At 35.2% G+C, this 13,510-nt stretch overlaps 1 protein-coding gene across 1 annotated transcript; it reads right to left on the minus strand.

Annotated features, from left to right (window-relative positions):
- Positions 1-788: 788 nt before the first annotated feature.
- LOC122139173 (arginase-1-like) lies at positions 789-7,881 on the minus strand. Its single transcript, XM_042735149.1, has 8 exons — positions 7,608-7,881; positions 7,388-7,460; positions 4,035-4,209; positions 3,798-3,957; positions 2,441-2,535; positions 2,245-2,349; positions 2,019-2,155; positions 789-1,223 (listed from the first exon to the last, which is right to left on the minus strand). The coding sequence occupies exons 1-8, from the start codon at positions 7,719-7,721 to the stop codon at positions 1,060-1,062; spliced, it is 1,023 nt and encodes a 340-aa protein (XP_042591083.1). The 5' UTR covers positions 7,722-7,881; the 3' UTR covers positions 789-1,059.
- Between the last annotated feature and the right edge of the window lie 5,629 nt (positions 7,882-13,510).

Raw genomic sequence — 13,510 nt, forward strand, 5'->3', positions numbered from 1 at the left:
TAACAGATGAAAACATTTGTTAGAAAGTTAGAAAAGTAATCAAATGTTATCAGTTACATTAATAAAGCAGATGAAATAGTTACACTACTTGTTACGTTTTAAATATGGTATATTGTAATCTGTAACCTATTACACTTCCCAACACTGCTCATAGCTAGTCAAGTTCCTACATTAACTGAACTGTGTTAGTACATGTTGATATCAGACCAACCTAAGATGTTCTGTCCTAGTCTTGGTTATGCACATATGATGGGGCTTATCCACTTTTTTTTGGGAAGTGCTTGTACATAAGCCATACATAACCAAGAAAATATCAAACCTTTGTTTTAGTGCAGTGGTTGATTGACAGCTGAGCAGGTGACGAGTGACTCAGAGAGTGTCAGAGACACAATTTTTAATATAATAGAAAAGTATATATTAAAAAAAAGCTGGAAAAAATATTTTTCTAGAAAAGTTATTAAATATTATAATAATTTAGTGAAAAACATTTAGATTGTTACTTTTTTACTTTATTTTAGCTCTTTTTTGGTAACCTACAACGTTTTTTTTATTATTATTATTGTTATGATGTTGCCTCTTTATGTACAGCTTTCATATATCTTTGGAATTCATTTTTATGCAGGAAAATAACATAAAATGATAAATGATGACATTAAGTAAATAGACCAGAAGATGGTCTGTGCTAGTTTTGGCTATGCATCCATAATGATCTGTAATGATATATACTTATCTATTATCTAGTTTTGTATGATGAGTTTCTTATAAATTCACACATAACTAGCAAAATATTTTTCAATAAAATGATTATTTTATTTCTTGCATTAAACATTGTTAACCTGGCAACAATGACTTTTTAGTTAAAATGATGCTTTATGTACAGCTTATATACTGTGGTATAATTTGCATATATCTTTGGAATTCACTTATATAAAGGAATAAAATAAATGAAAAAATTACCATTTTAAATTCAAATAAAATTACACAATGGCCTAAATAATGATGCCAGTAAGTAAATATAACAAAAAAAGAAAACAAAATAACAAAAATAAAGCCTGTGATTTATGGATTTGGAATTTGGTAATCGGGCTCATGAGACCCCTCGCGGACCCGTCCGAAGCAGCCCAGCAACAGATCCACAGCAGCGTTTACTGTTGATTTAATTTCATCCTCTGTTTTACCCTGCTTTGGGTTCACTTCCACCATGTCTACAGCAGAGAGAAGACCTGGAGGCAAATCAAAAACATACATTCATATCAACATGCCAAACAAATTCCAAGAAGGATCATGATTATGAAATTTGCTCATTTAGCGATAGCCAAGCAAAGAAATGTAAATGTCTTTTTAATAGCTGATCTAGAGTGCATAATGTAAATTTACTATAATTCACTTTACTGATATGCACAAAAAAATTGGTTCAACTTTTATTTTACTTGATATTTTCTATTAAAAATATTTAAACAAAGTGTTATATGTTTATTCATTAACTAGGTTGTTGTTTTGAAACTGACACAAGGGGGAGCTAAATCATTTGTTCGTCAGACAAGTGTGATTGGATTTTTGGTTACTTTCCACAAGTTGATATGATTCTTTAGGGTCTTAATGAAAAGTCTGGAACATAGTTTGGTTAAAATTTCTCAACGGTAGTGTTAAACAACACTTTTTTACCCTGTAAAAAAAAAGAAGCTCTTTTCAGTGCTGAAATGCCACTGTCAATCAAACTATCTTGGGAGGGGCCTGTCTGTGTGACATCACACAGGCATCTGAGATCAGCTCGATTTGAGAAAGGGGAAATGATTTAACAAGATTAAAAAGAAACACTGGATGGATTTTTATCATTATAGGGTGGTTGTGTACACACACTGCCAACACATTTAAGTTCAAACAACTTGTAAAAGTGCATGTAGCATCTGCTGACCCCTTTAATAATTTCAGAAAGGCCAAATAGCTACCAGTTTGTTTGCCTGGACGTTTTAGAAATCTCTTACCATTTAGAAATCGACACATCCTCACATTCTTACCTGTCTGACAGATGTTTTCAGTGATGTAAATGCCCTCTCTGTAGGTCAGTCCTCCCGCTACAGGTGTGCCTGTTGCAGGTGAGACCGATGGGTCCAGTGCATCAATGTCAAAACTGAGGTGGATGGGTTTTTTCACCCTGATCCAGAAAGAGTAGCAATGCTTCAATACATATTTACTCTTATTAAGATTAGGTTATGAAAAATACAAAATAAGTCACACACGTACTTTGAAAACATGTGATCACACGTCTGCTCCATTACTCTTGCTATTCCAAGCCGATCGACCTCTGTCATGGAGAACGTTTTGATTCCAAGGTGCTTCAGGATATAACTGTGATGATGTAAGTATGATTTGGACTTAATAACGTATCATGAAATGGTGATATGATGCATGAATTATTTTGTAGAATCTACAGACTTACTGTTCTTCTGGGTCCACATCTCTGAGTCCAATGTAGACAATGTCCTTAGCTGCTACACAAGGCTTTAACCATGAGAAATTTGGAATTATGGGAATCTAAGAAAGATTAGAATTAGTTATTACATATTAATTAATATGTTTCAAAACATAAAATGGCATCTCAAATAAAGCTAAAGGAGTGGACCCTATTAATAGTAGTATTTCACAGAAATCTCAAACAGGGGTAAAATACACTGCTCAAAAAAAATTAAAGGAACACTTTGAAAACACATCAGATCTCAATGGGGGAAAATATCATGCTGGATATCTATACTGATATGGACTGGTTAATGTGTTAGGAATGAAAGGATGTCACATCGTTTGATGGAAATGAAAATGATCAACCTACAGAGTGCTGAATTCAAAGACACCCAGAAAATCAAAGTGAAAAAATGATGCAGCAGGCTAGTTCGTTTAACTGAAATTTCATTGCAGCAACTCATAACGGTACTCAGTAGTTTGTATGGCCCCCACGTGCCATGGGCATCACTGAGCTCCTGGACAGACGTGAGTCAGATGGACCGTAACATAATGCCCCAGAGGTACTCTATTGGATTTAGCTCAGGTGAGTGTGGGGGCCATTCAATGTTATCAATTCCTTTATCCTCCAGGAATTAAGCCTCGCCCACTCCTGACATTTTCAGATTTACAGAAATATACCTGTGACGTGTCAGTTATGCACTGAAGAAAACACAATTTCTCAAATGCATTAAACAGCACAAATATTCGCTGTTTGCCATGGTGGATCGATTTGATCCATGATTGACGTTAAGGGCTGCTGAAGAATAAGCGTGCACATCAAATTATCCTGACTCACTGAACCTGGATCGAATTTGTGAGATTGTGTGAAATTAAATTGTCGTTTATGAAACCACTTTATATATATATTAGAATAAAAATAATAATGAGAATCATGAATTACTGCAGTTACTGGTAATGTCACATTATTTTAATGGGAATTTCAGGAGAAATGTTTTTTTGTGTGTGTGTGTGTGTGTGTGTGTAATTTGTGCATAACAATAATGTCACATAGCAAAATAACCCTAATGGTTTTCTTAAAAAGGACATGAACATGTTTTTCTGAGAGTTTTATCAAATTTTCTATGAACTTTTCACTAAGTCAGCTGTTAATGTTTATTAGTTATGAGTGAGCTAAAGGTACAGATACTGACATGTGCATGTCAGCCATGGTCAGGAAGTTAAAGTCGAACATCTCTTTAGGAGTTTTTTGTGATGGGACTGACAGTAACGTAATGACTGCGTAACATATTACACAAACTTTAACAAAGGTGCTGAAATGATTAAAGACCATCATTCACCTTTGAGTGCAGTTCATGGATGAGGTACGACAGCGGTTGGCCGTGAATGTTTCCCGTTGGTGTGGTTAAAGGTGTGTTGATGTCTGCGTGTGCATCCACCCATAAAACACTCAGCTCATGTCTTGAGGCGGCATGACCAGAGATGGAACCAATCGCCAAGCTGTAAAAAAACAGCAAACATATTGCTGAGAATAGGTTCAATCATTAAACTGAACAGAACTGGAAGCACACAATGACCTGTGATCTCCTCCCAGCATCACACAAGTGTTGCCATCGCTCTTGATCTTCTGCACAGCTCCTGCCAGCAGCTCATTGGCACGGCCGACTGCTCTCGGAGTCTTCAGTCTGCCAATTGGCTCATCATTGGGAATGTCCTCAAAAGTCAGATTCCCATAATCCTTCACTACACAACCTGGAGAGGGACAGAGGGCTTTCTGTCATCATTTACACGTAACGGATGTAATTTTGTAGCTTTAACACACAAAAGGAAAAGTGTACTGGACGTTCTTTTCCATACAATTAAAGTGAATGGGGAATGAAGTTGCATTCAGAATATCTATCTATCTATCTATCTATCTATCTATCTATCTATCTATCTATCTGTCTATCTATCTATCTATCTATCTATCTGTCTATCTGTCTATCTATCTATCTATCTATCTATCTGTCTGTCTATCTATCACTACCAGTCAAAAGTTTTTGAACAGTAAAATTTTTTATGCTTTTTTAAAGAATTATCTTCTGCTCACCAAGCCTGTAAAAAGCAGTAATATTGTAAAATATTTTTACTATTTAAAATAACTGCTTTCTATTTGAATATACTTGAATATTCCTGTGATTTCAAAGCTGATTGTTGGCATCATTACTCCAGTCACATGATCCTTCAGAAATCATTCTAATATTCTGATAAGCTGCTCAAAAAATAAAAATGTATTATTATTATTATTATTATTATGTTAAAAACAACCGAGTAGATTTTTTTCAGGTTTCTTTAATGTATAGAAAGTTCAAAAGAACAGCATTTATCTGAAATAATGGCTTTTGAATGGTATCGTGTATAATAATATTACAAAAGCTTTTTATTTCAGATAAATAATGATCTTTGGATCTTTCTTTTCATCAAAGAATCCTGAAAAAATGTGCACAGAGTGTCAGGTTTAAGTCACCATTTATTTTTCCATTCCCTTTTTAATATAATACTTCACTGGCATGATTGTGTGTTGTGTGTACATACAATATTCCCTAAGCATTATTACACCAAAAATATAAAGAAAAAGAAATATCATATTGCAATAACACAGACGGTAGAATTAGAGTTAGGTTATTATTATTATTATTCATTTCATTAATTTCTTCTGAACTGAAGTGTAGCATGAGGTTGAGAGTTTGCATATCTTATTAAAAAAAGAGGGATTATATTTATTTTTATTTTTTTTTTTTTATTTTAAAGTTGTAACTGGTAGGTTAGGGGATTGAGAATTAACTTTGGATTTTTAAGTTTTGTGTTTTTGAATTATTAAATGAATGCTGCTGAAAGTGTCCTTCAAATATGTAAAAATCTCGGAATTAATATTTAAATAAATCACTCATTTTAGATAGTCTGTCACCGATTTAACTTTTTAGACCTGTAGAGTTCTCTCTTCTACTATCAGCTCACGTTTTGAAACATTACTGGGTTTGTTTGAGTTCAAATGTGCAAATACACGCTTGACTCTTATTCAGTAACAGAACCCAATCCAAAATATTGCAATACATACAGAAAGGGGAGTAGTGCAATGTCAGTGTTACTGCTCCTATGAGATCACATCTTAGGAAAATAAATAAAAAGCACACATGGCAGCACTGGTCCTTGCATGGCATCAGTCCCTCTAGCTGTTTGTTTAAAGTTACCCTATAAAACATTTGTGAAACAACAGACAGACAGACAGACAGACAGATCAAATATAGACTCTGAAACATTTAAAGCTTTTTACGAAAATGGCAATGATAAGTAATGATTGCGCGTCGCCTGACCTTAAAATAAACATAGCAGTTGGAGGTATTGTATAATGGCTGGTTGACAAATAACACATTACCATTCTTAAGTCAACATTTAGGTTAAAGTTTAAATGAATTCATAGACAGTACAGTCTATATGTTTACATGATAGTCACAATTTAACATTTTCATCAATTTTAACTGCATTTAATCACATTTCAACTTTTTTAAATGCAAACATCCCATGTTGTCTTTTTTTTATTTTTTATAAATAAATTAGGTAACACTTTATTTTACAATGTCCTTGTTACACATAGGCTACTTACTACAGTAACAGCAAGAAATTATGCATAATTATATGCAACCCTAAACCAGATCTTAATTATAACCCTAACTCTACAGTAGCCTAAGTACATGTTATTAATGAATATTTTATTCTGTAATTAACCCTTTGAGCGGTAGGGACCCACATATGGGATTTAGAACGTTTGGTGACGTCACAGAACTGCCAAATTCAAACTGCTGCTTTAACTGGCACTGAGCCAGAAAGAGATGTGCACTGCTAACTATGCAGTGTTTTTAACCACATAATGCATATTTTAGGTTTCAGACATTTAAATACACATAAGTACTAGTAAAACAATACATTTAGAGTTTGTAAAATACACACATGTCTATGGAAGCAACAATAACAATCCATTCAAATTTAATTTGCCAATGTGTTTTATTCATATCAGATACACATGGGGATGGGAGTTTTATTTAACGATTTGTTGATTAGATTATGTTCTGTATGTCTGGTTCCGTGATTAGCGCTAAATCGCCATCACCTGCTCTTAAATGGAGTGGCATTTAATAGACAGAGCCGTAGATCATTGACAAGCTACGCAATATCGCGTTCGTTATCCCAGATGAATCGCCTTTGATAATCAACGCGATATTGCGTACCTTGTCAGTGAACTACGGCTCTGTCTATAAAATGCCGCTCCATTTGAAAGCAGGTGATGGCGATTTAGCGGTAATCAAGGAACCAGATTTACTGACTAGATGCGCATGATCATATCGTTAGATATATCGCCCAGCCCTAGATACACATAGTGTAAGTAACTATAAAGTTCACTCTATTCTTCTCCCAGTTCACCGGCCACTTATTACTTGTATTTTGGGAGAAATTGATAAATTCACGTGCTGGACTCTCTGAACTGCGGCGGGAACAAACATCGCTGCGACCATCTTACGTTACATTTCACGATCAAGATAATTTAGAAAGGTTTTTAAAAGACAAAACACACTCATTTACACATATTTGTGAATCGGGATATCAGATTGTTCATGAAATGGTATGCAAGTTTGTGAATATTTTAAATAAAAAAGGAAAAACGAAATAAAAATTATCGCGTTATTGCCATGGAAACAGTAAGGAGAAATAAATAATGGTCTTTAAAAAAAAAACTCACTCTGGGAGCACTTCTAGAATATTTTAAACTCGCCACTGAAAATGACAAGATGACCCAGACACCTTAAAATAAAGTGTAACCAAAAATATAAAGAAGCATTATACTGTACTCAAACACTGATAAAAGCAGTGTGAATATCAGGTGTAGTAGTGGTACCTTGCCCTTTAAGTTTCTGCACCAATCCAGCAGCTCGAATGAGGTCTGGTCCTCTCTGCACACCATCTCTCTGCTGCAGTAACAGTCAATAACATGAGCACTGGACCACTACCATACTGCACCACGCATGGATTTATATGCAAACAAAATCTTTTTTAGATAACTGTATATCATTATTTCAAATGAGAAAAGGACGTTTCTTAGGGGGTTTATATCTCACCTGTCCTTTAGAAAAAGGTGCACCTATTATTCCCACGCAGTGATGATGATGGAGGTCTCTTGTGAATATGTGAAAAGCGGCTCGTAATCCGCTGAAGCTCCTCATCACTGTCATTATTTATCCAGCAGCAGTCTGGAGTAAGCGGCTCTAAAATCAAAGCAGATTACAGGACGTGTGACGCCACGCATCCGTTCCGGTGACAGGCACTGGGCTGCTCGCGCGCTCTGTCTTAACCTGGGTTTTCTTTTCTGTTTTGTTCAAGAAAAGTAAATGGGGAACAGATTTTATTTGACGCCATCGCCTAATTTGCATACGAAATGGTTCATAAACATGAAAAGCGCATATATGAAAATATAAACTTCTAGTAAGGATCAAGAAATTATACATATTTATATTATATAGGCTAATATGACATTTAATATCGCAATTTTCTTATTCTTTAATATTTATATTTAGATATAAATTATTTTTGAATTTCATATATTTTCTGTTTTTATTTTAGTTTTAGTAACATTTATTTATATTTAGTTAGGCTATTCTGATGTCTGTTTTGACTGTGTTTAATTAGATTTTTGTTTAGTTTATTTTTATGTTGTTTTAGTACATCCTGTAAAAAAACGAAAATGAAAAATGTCTTGGCAACGAGGTGAAATTAAAATAAGTTTAAGGTTTTTATATATTATTTCAGTTAAGGTTTATTTTATTTAAAAGTGACAAAATGCATTTTATGGTTTTAGTTAACTGTAACTAAGTATATAAACACATTTTTTTGTTACATTTTAGCAATTAATAAGTTTGTTCATTACTCTTTACTCAATACTTAGTTGTACAATCACACTTTTGATACACTGTATAATGACCTCATTGCATGTGGTCAAGTCACATTTATTTATATGGCACTTTAACAATACACATCATTTCAAATCAGCTTTACAAGGATAAGAAGGAAAAATCAATTCAATGATGCAAACAGAGAGCAACTTTTCATAGTTGATTCAGTTCTGTTCAAAAACTGTGTAAGATCATCAGTTATAAAATGAGATCAATTCAGCTGTAAAGCAGACTTGTAATGTCATCATTTCAGTTCTCATCCTATAGTGTCAGTACAGTCAATTTAATAAAATTGCTGAAAAAGGAAATGTGCCCAACTAATCAAGTCAGAGGTGACCGTGACAAGGACAGAAATGGAGGGAAACCAGGTTAAATCAGTGGGCCAGTTCTCCTCTGGTCAAACAAGTCAACATGGTTTGGTTTAATTCCAAGCTCGTGGATTGGTATCATTAAGAACATTCAGGATCTGTGCTGATGGTTGTCGTGTCAATGAGGTCTTTACAGGGGATCTGTCTCTAGGGATTGTCTTGTTGTCATGGTCTGCACTGAAATTCAGGGCTGTTGTGGTAATCAATAGGTGCAGGTCCACCATCTGATCTGGGGGCGGTTTCAAAACAAGTTTACCAAATAGGCCAGGCTTATTTCAGTTAGTCTGACTTATTTTCACTTGATTTGGTTTCATAAAGCAAAATTACCATAGCTCAAGCTCAGTCATTCTGGCAGCTTATGCTGGGAGACAAACCTGGTCCGGAGCAGGCTGTCAGGCTAAGCTGAGCTCCTCTAACACTGACCAATAGGAACACATTGATAATACCACTGACTCTCTCACATAGGCTACAATTAGTTGACTTTATTATTAGTCCAAAAACAAAAGTATACAGGAAATGCAACTATGTATAAATAATAAAATAGATAAATAATAGGCTACAACCAACTGTATTGTGCCTTATTTTTTTTTTTTTTTTAATAAAGATGAAAACATTTTAACAGTTGCAACTTGCCCATTCAGTTGATCAGCAGTTTTTATCTATGCAGCCTTTCTCTCGGATTTTATGACTTATGGTTATTAGAACATTAAAACAGTACCTTCTAAAATTTCTCTTTAAAGCATTAAAGCATTTAAAACACTAGATTAAAAGTTAAAACCACTGAATTAAAAATTAAAGTAAATAATAGAAATCAGACTACATTTTAACAGACAAGAGGAACACACATGAACTCATTTAAGATAGTAGGGCTGTATTAGCAGCTTACATTTGATTTACAGTTACTGCTATGATGGAAAAAAATGACATATGTAGGATTAAAATTCTACATGCGTTACATTTAATGTCAAACAATAAATATTTTAGCAGAATGCATATTTTATTCAGAATTATTGCGCTATTATTCTAATACGCTCAGTCTGTGTAGCGCGCATGCGCCCAGCAGCTCATTATCCTGACTGCAAAATGGATATATTTGCATGACTTTCTAACATTTACAGATGAAAAATTTACCTGTGACGTGTCAGTTATGCACAGAGGAAAACATAATGTCTCAAATGCATTAAACAGCACAAATATTCGCTGTTTGCCATGGTGGATCGATTTGATCCATGATCGACATTAAGGGCTGTTTAAGAATAAGCGTGCACATCAAATTATCCTGACTTTATTGAACCTGGATTGAATTAGTGAGATTGCGTGAATTTAGGCTGCTTTTATAAACACATATGGGATTAGTTGTGTAAGAGGATTTTGTGGACACTCTTATTTAGTAGTTTTGTGTAAACGCACTTCGGTTCTTAATGTTATCCGATCAGCGGGGCTGTTTCATAAAAGACGCTTAAAGGCCAAAACCTGACTTGAAATAACCTAACAAATCAATCGGGACTAAAGTAGTTTCATAAACGACAATTTAAGTCCACGCAATCTTACTAATTCGATCTATAATTTGATGTGCACATTTATTCTTAAGCAGCCCTTATTGTCGATCGTGGATCAAATCGATCCACCATGTCAAACAGAATATTTATGCCGTACTAATGCATCTGAGACATCGTGTTTTCCTCACTGCATAACTGACACGTCACAGGTATATAGTTCATCTGTAAATGTTAGAAAGTCATGCAGATATATCAATTTTGTTGTCAGGAGAGGCTTACGTGAGAGAACGCGCGCTGCTGCGCGCATGCGCGCTAAACTGATGGAACTCAATAATAGCGCAATAATTCTGAATAAAATATGCATTCTGCTAAAATATTTGTTGTTGTACATTAAATGTGACACGTGTAGAACTGTAATTCTACATGTGCATTTTTATGATAGTAGTAACTGTAAATCAAGTGTAAGCTAGTTAATAGCCTACAGCCCTATTTACAAGCTCAAATGTAATGTGTATTCCTCATCATATAAAATATAGTCTTTTTTATATTATTTATTTTCATTTTTAATTGAGTGATTTTAACTTTTAATTTTGTCTTTTCGATGCTTTAAAGAGAAATTTTATATTGTAATGTTTTAATGTTCTACTAATAACAAAGACTATAGAATACCCAATACATATCACTCCTAAAGTTTTGAATGGACTTTGCTAATAACCATTAAGTACAGCTGTCATAAAACCAGAAAGAAAGGCTGCATGGCTAGAAACTGCCTGACTGATCAACTGAATGCGCAAGTAGCAGCATGTTAAAATGGTTTCAAATATCAAATATCAGTAAATACAGTCGGTTGTAGCCTATATTTTTATTTATTTACGTTGCATTTTTTGAATACTTTTATTTTTGGACTGATAACGTCAAATAATTGTGTGCAAGCGAGTCAGCGCTGTAATATTAATCCTGACAGTTATCCTGCTCCTGAGGTCCGGACCAGGTTAGTCTCCCAGCATAAATTGCCAGAGTGATTGAGCTTGAGCTATGGTAATTTTGCTTTATGAAACCAAATCAAGTGAAAATAAGTCAGACTAACTGGAATAAGCCTGGCTTATTTGGTAAACTTGTTTTATGAAACAGCCCCCGGGTCCAGAGGTAAACGGTAGTCGAAAAGTTTAAGTAATTCAACTAAAATTGTGGAAGTCTTTGGTTCTTTTAATTGTGATGATTTTGGCTCACATTTAACAAAAACCCACCAATTCACTCTCAACAAATTAGAATATGGTGACATGCCAATCAGCTAATCAACTCAAAACACCTGCTTAGGTTTCCTGAGCCTTCAAAATGGTCTCTCAGTTTGGTTCACTAGGCTACACAATCATGGGGAAGACTGCTGATCTGACAGTTGTCCAGAAGACAATCATTGACACCCTTCACAAGGAGGGTAAGCCAAAAACATTCATTGCCAAAGAAGCTGGCTGTTCACAGAGTGCTGTATCCAATCATGTTAACAGAAAGTTGAGTGGAAGGAAAAAGTGTGGAAGAAAAAGATGCACCACCAACCGAGAGAACCGCAGCTTTATGAGAATTGTCAAGCAAAATCGATTCAAGAATTTGAGTGAACTTCACAAGGAATGGACTGAGGCTGGGGTCAAGGCATCAAGAGCCACCACACACAGACGTGTCAAGGAATTTGGCTACAGTTGTCGTATTCCTCTTGTTAAGCCACGTCCGAGGCGTCTTACCTGGGCTAATGAGAAGAAGAACTGGACTGTTGCCCAGTGGTCCAAAGTCCTCTTTTCAGATGAGAGCAAGTTTTGTATTTCATTTGGAAACCAAGGTCCTAGAGTCTGGAGGAAGGGTTGAGAAGCTCATAGACCAAGTTGCTTGAAGTCCAGTGTTAAGTTTCCACAGTCTGTGATGATTTGGGGTGCAATGTCATCTGCTGGTGTTGGTCCATTGTGTTTTTTGAGTCACTGCACCCGTTTACCAAGAAATTTTGGAGCACTTCATGCTTCCTTTTGCTGACCAGCTTTTTGAAGATGCTGATTTCATTTTCCAGCAGGATTTGGTACCTGCCCACACTGCCAAAAGTACAAAAGTAAAGTTGTTTAAATGACCATGGTGTTGGTGTGGTTGACTGGCCAGCAAACTCACCAGACCTGAACCCCAGAGAGAATCTATGGGGTATTGTCAAGAGGAAAATGAGAAACAAGAGACCAAAAAATGCAGATGAGCTGAAGGCCAACAATACATGTACAGTAAATGAACATACTTTCCAGAAGGCCAACAATTCACTAAAAATGTTTTTTATTTAATTTTATTGGTCTTACGAAGTATTCTAATTTGTTGAGATTGTTGAATTGGTGGGTTTTTGTTAAATGTGAGCCAAAATCGTCACAATTAAAAGAACCAAAGACTTAAACTACTTCAGTCTGTGTGCATTGATTTAATACACAAGTTTCAACTTTTCCACATTCTAATTTATTGAGATGCATCTGTATCTTTGATTTGTAAAATGTCCCGCTACTGAAACAGCTTTTCAAAAGAAAACCCACCACTTCAGGTTGACTTTGCACCAGGCCATTCTCTGGAGACTTATTTAAATATTGCACGGGAATGTCAGATTCGATCAGTTATCCAGATAGAAAAGTCAGTTGAAGTGTAAATGCCCCATTTTCTGATTGACTGATGATCCGATCTTCTTGATCAGATCACGGTGATCGCATGTTAATGTCAAGTGTAAACGCAGCCTTAAATTGTCATTTATGAAACCGCTTGATTTGTTAGGTTATTTCAAGTCAAGTTTCTGACTTTAATCCCTGCTTTTCATAGTGTCTTTTATGAAACAGCCCTCTGGATACAGACTGGATTTGGGTGCTCAACAGGAAAAAGATCTACCACTTACAGTCGATTTTGATTTTGTAGGTTTTATCAACTGGCCCGAATTTTGAGACGGCAATGTATGTGAAGGACTACAATGCGATAACAGCTTGCTCAAGTAGCCTACTGAGGAGCTAAACCATTTAAATCTTTGTTAGTAATTAGCAGAATTTTAAAATGCAATGCTCAATAGGGAGCCAAAAATGTGTTAACAGAACTGGGCTAATATGGTCATAATTTCTAGTGAGAACTCTAGCTGCTGCATTTTGCACTAACTGGAGTTTGTTTATTAAGCATGCAGGGCAACCACCCAGTAGAGTATAACAATAAT

The sequence above is a fragment of the Cyprinus carpio genome, chromosome B12 (genome assembly GCF_018340385.1).
Source record: "Cyprinus carpio isolate SPL01 chromosome B12, ASM1834038v1, whole genome shotgun sequence".
Classification (NCBI taxonomy): Eukaryota; Metazoa; Chordata; class Actinopteri; order Cypriniformes; family Cyprinidae; genus Cyprinus; species Cyprinus carpio.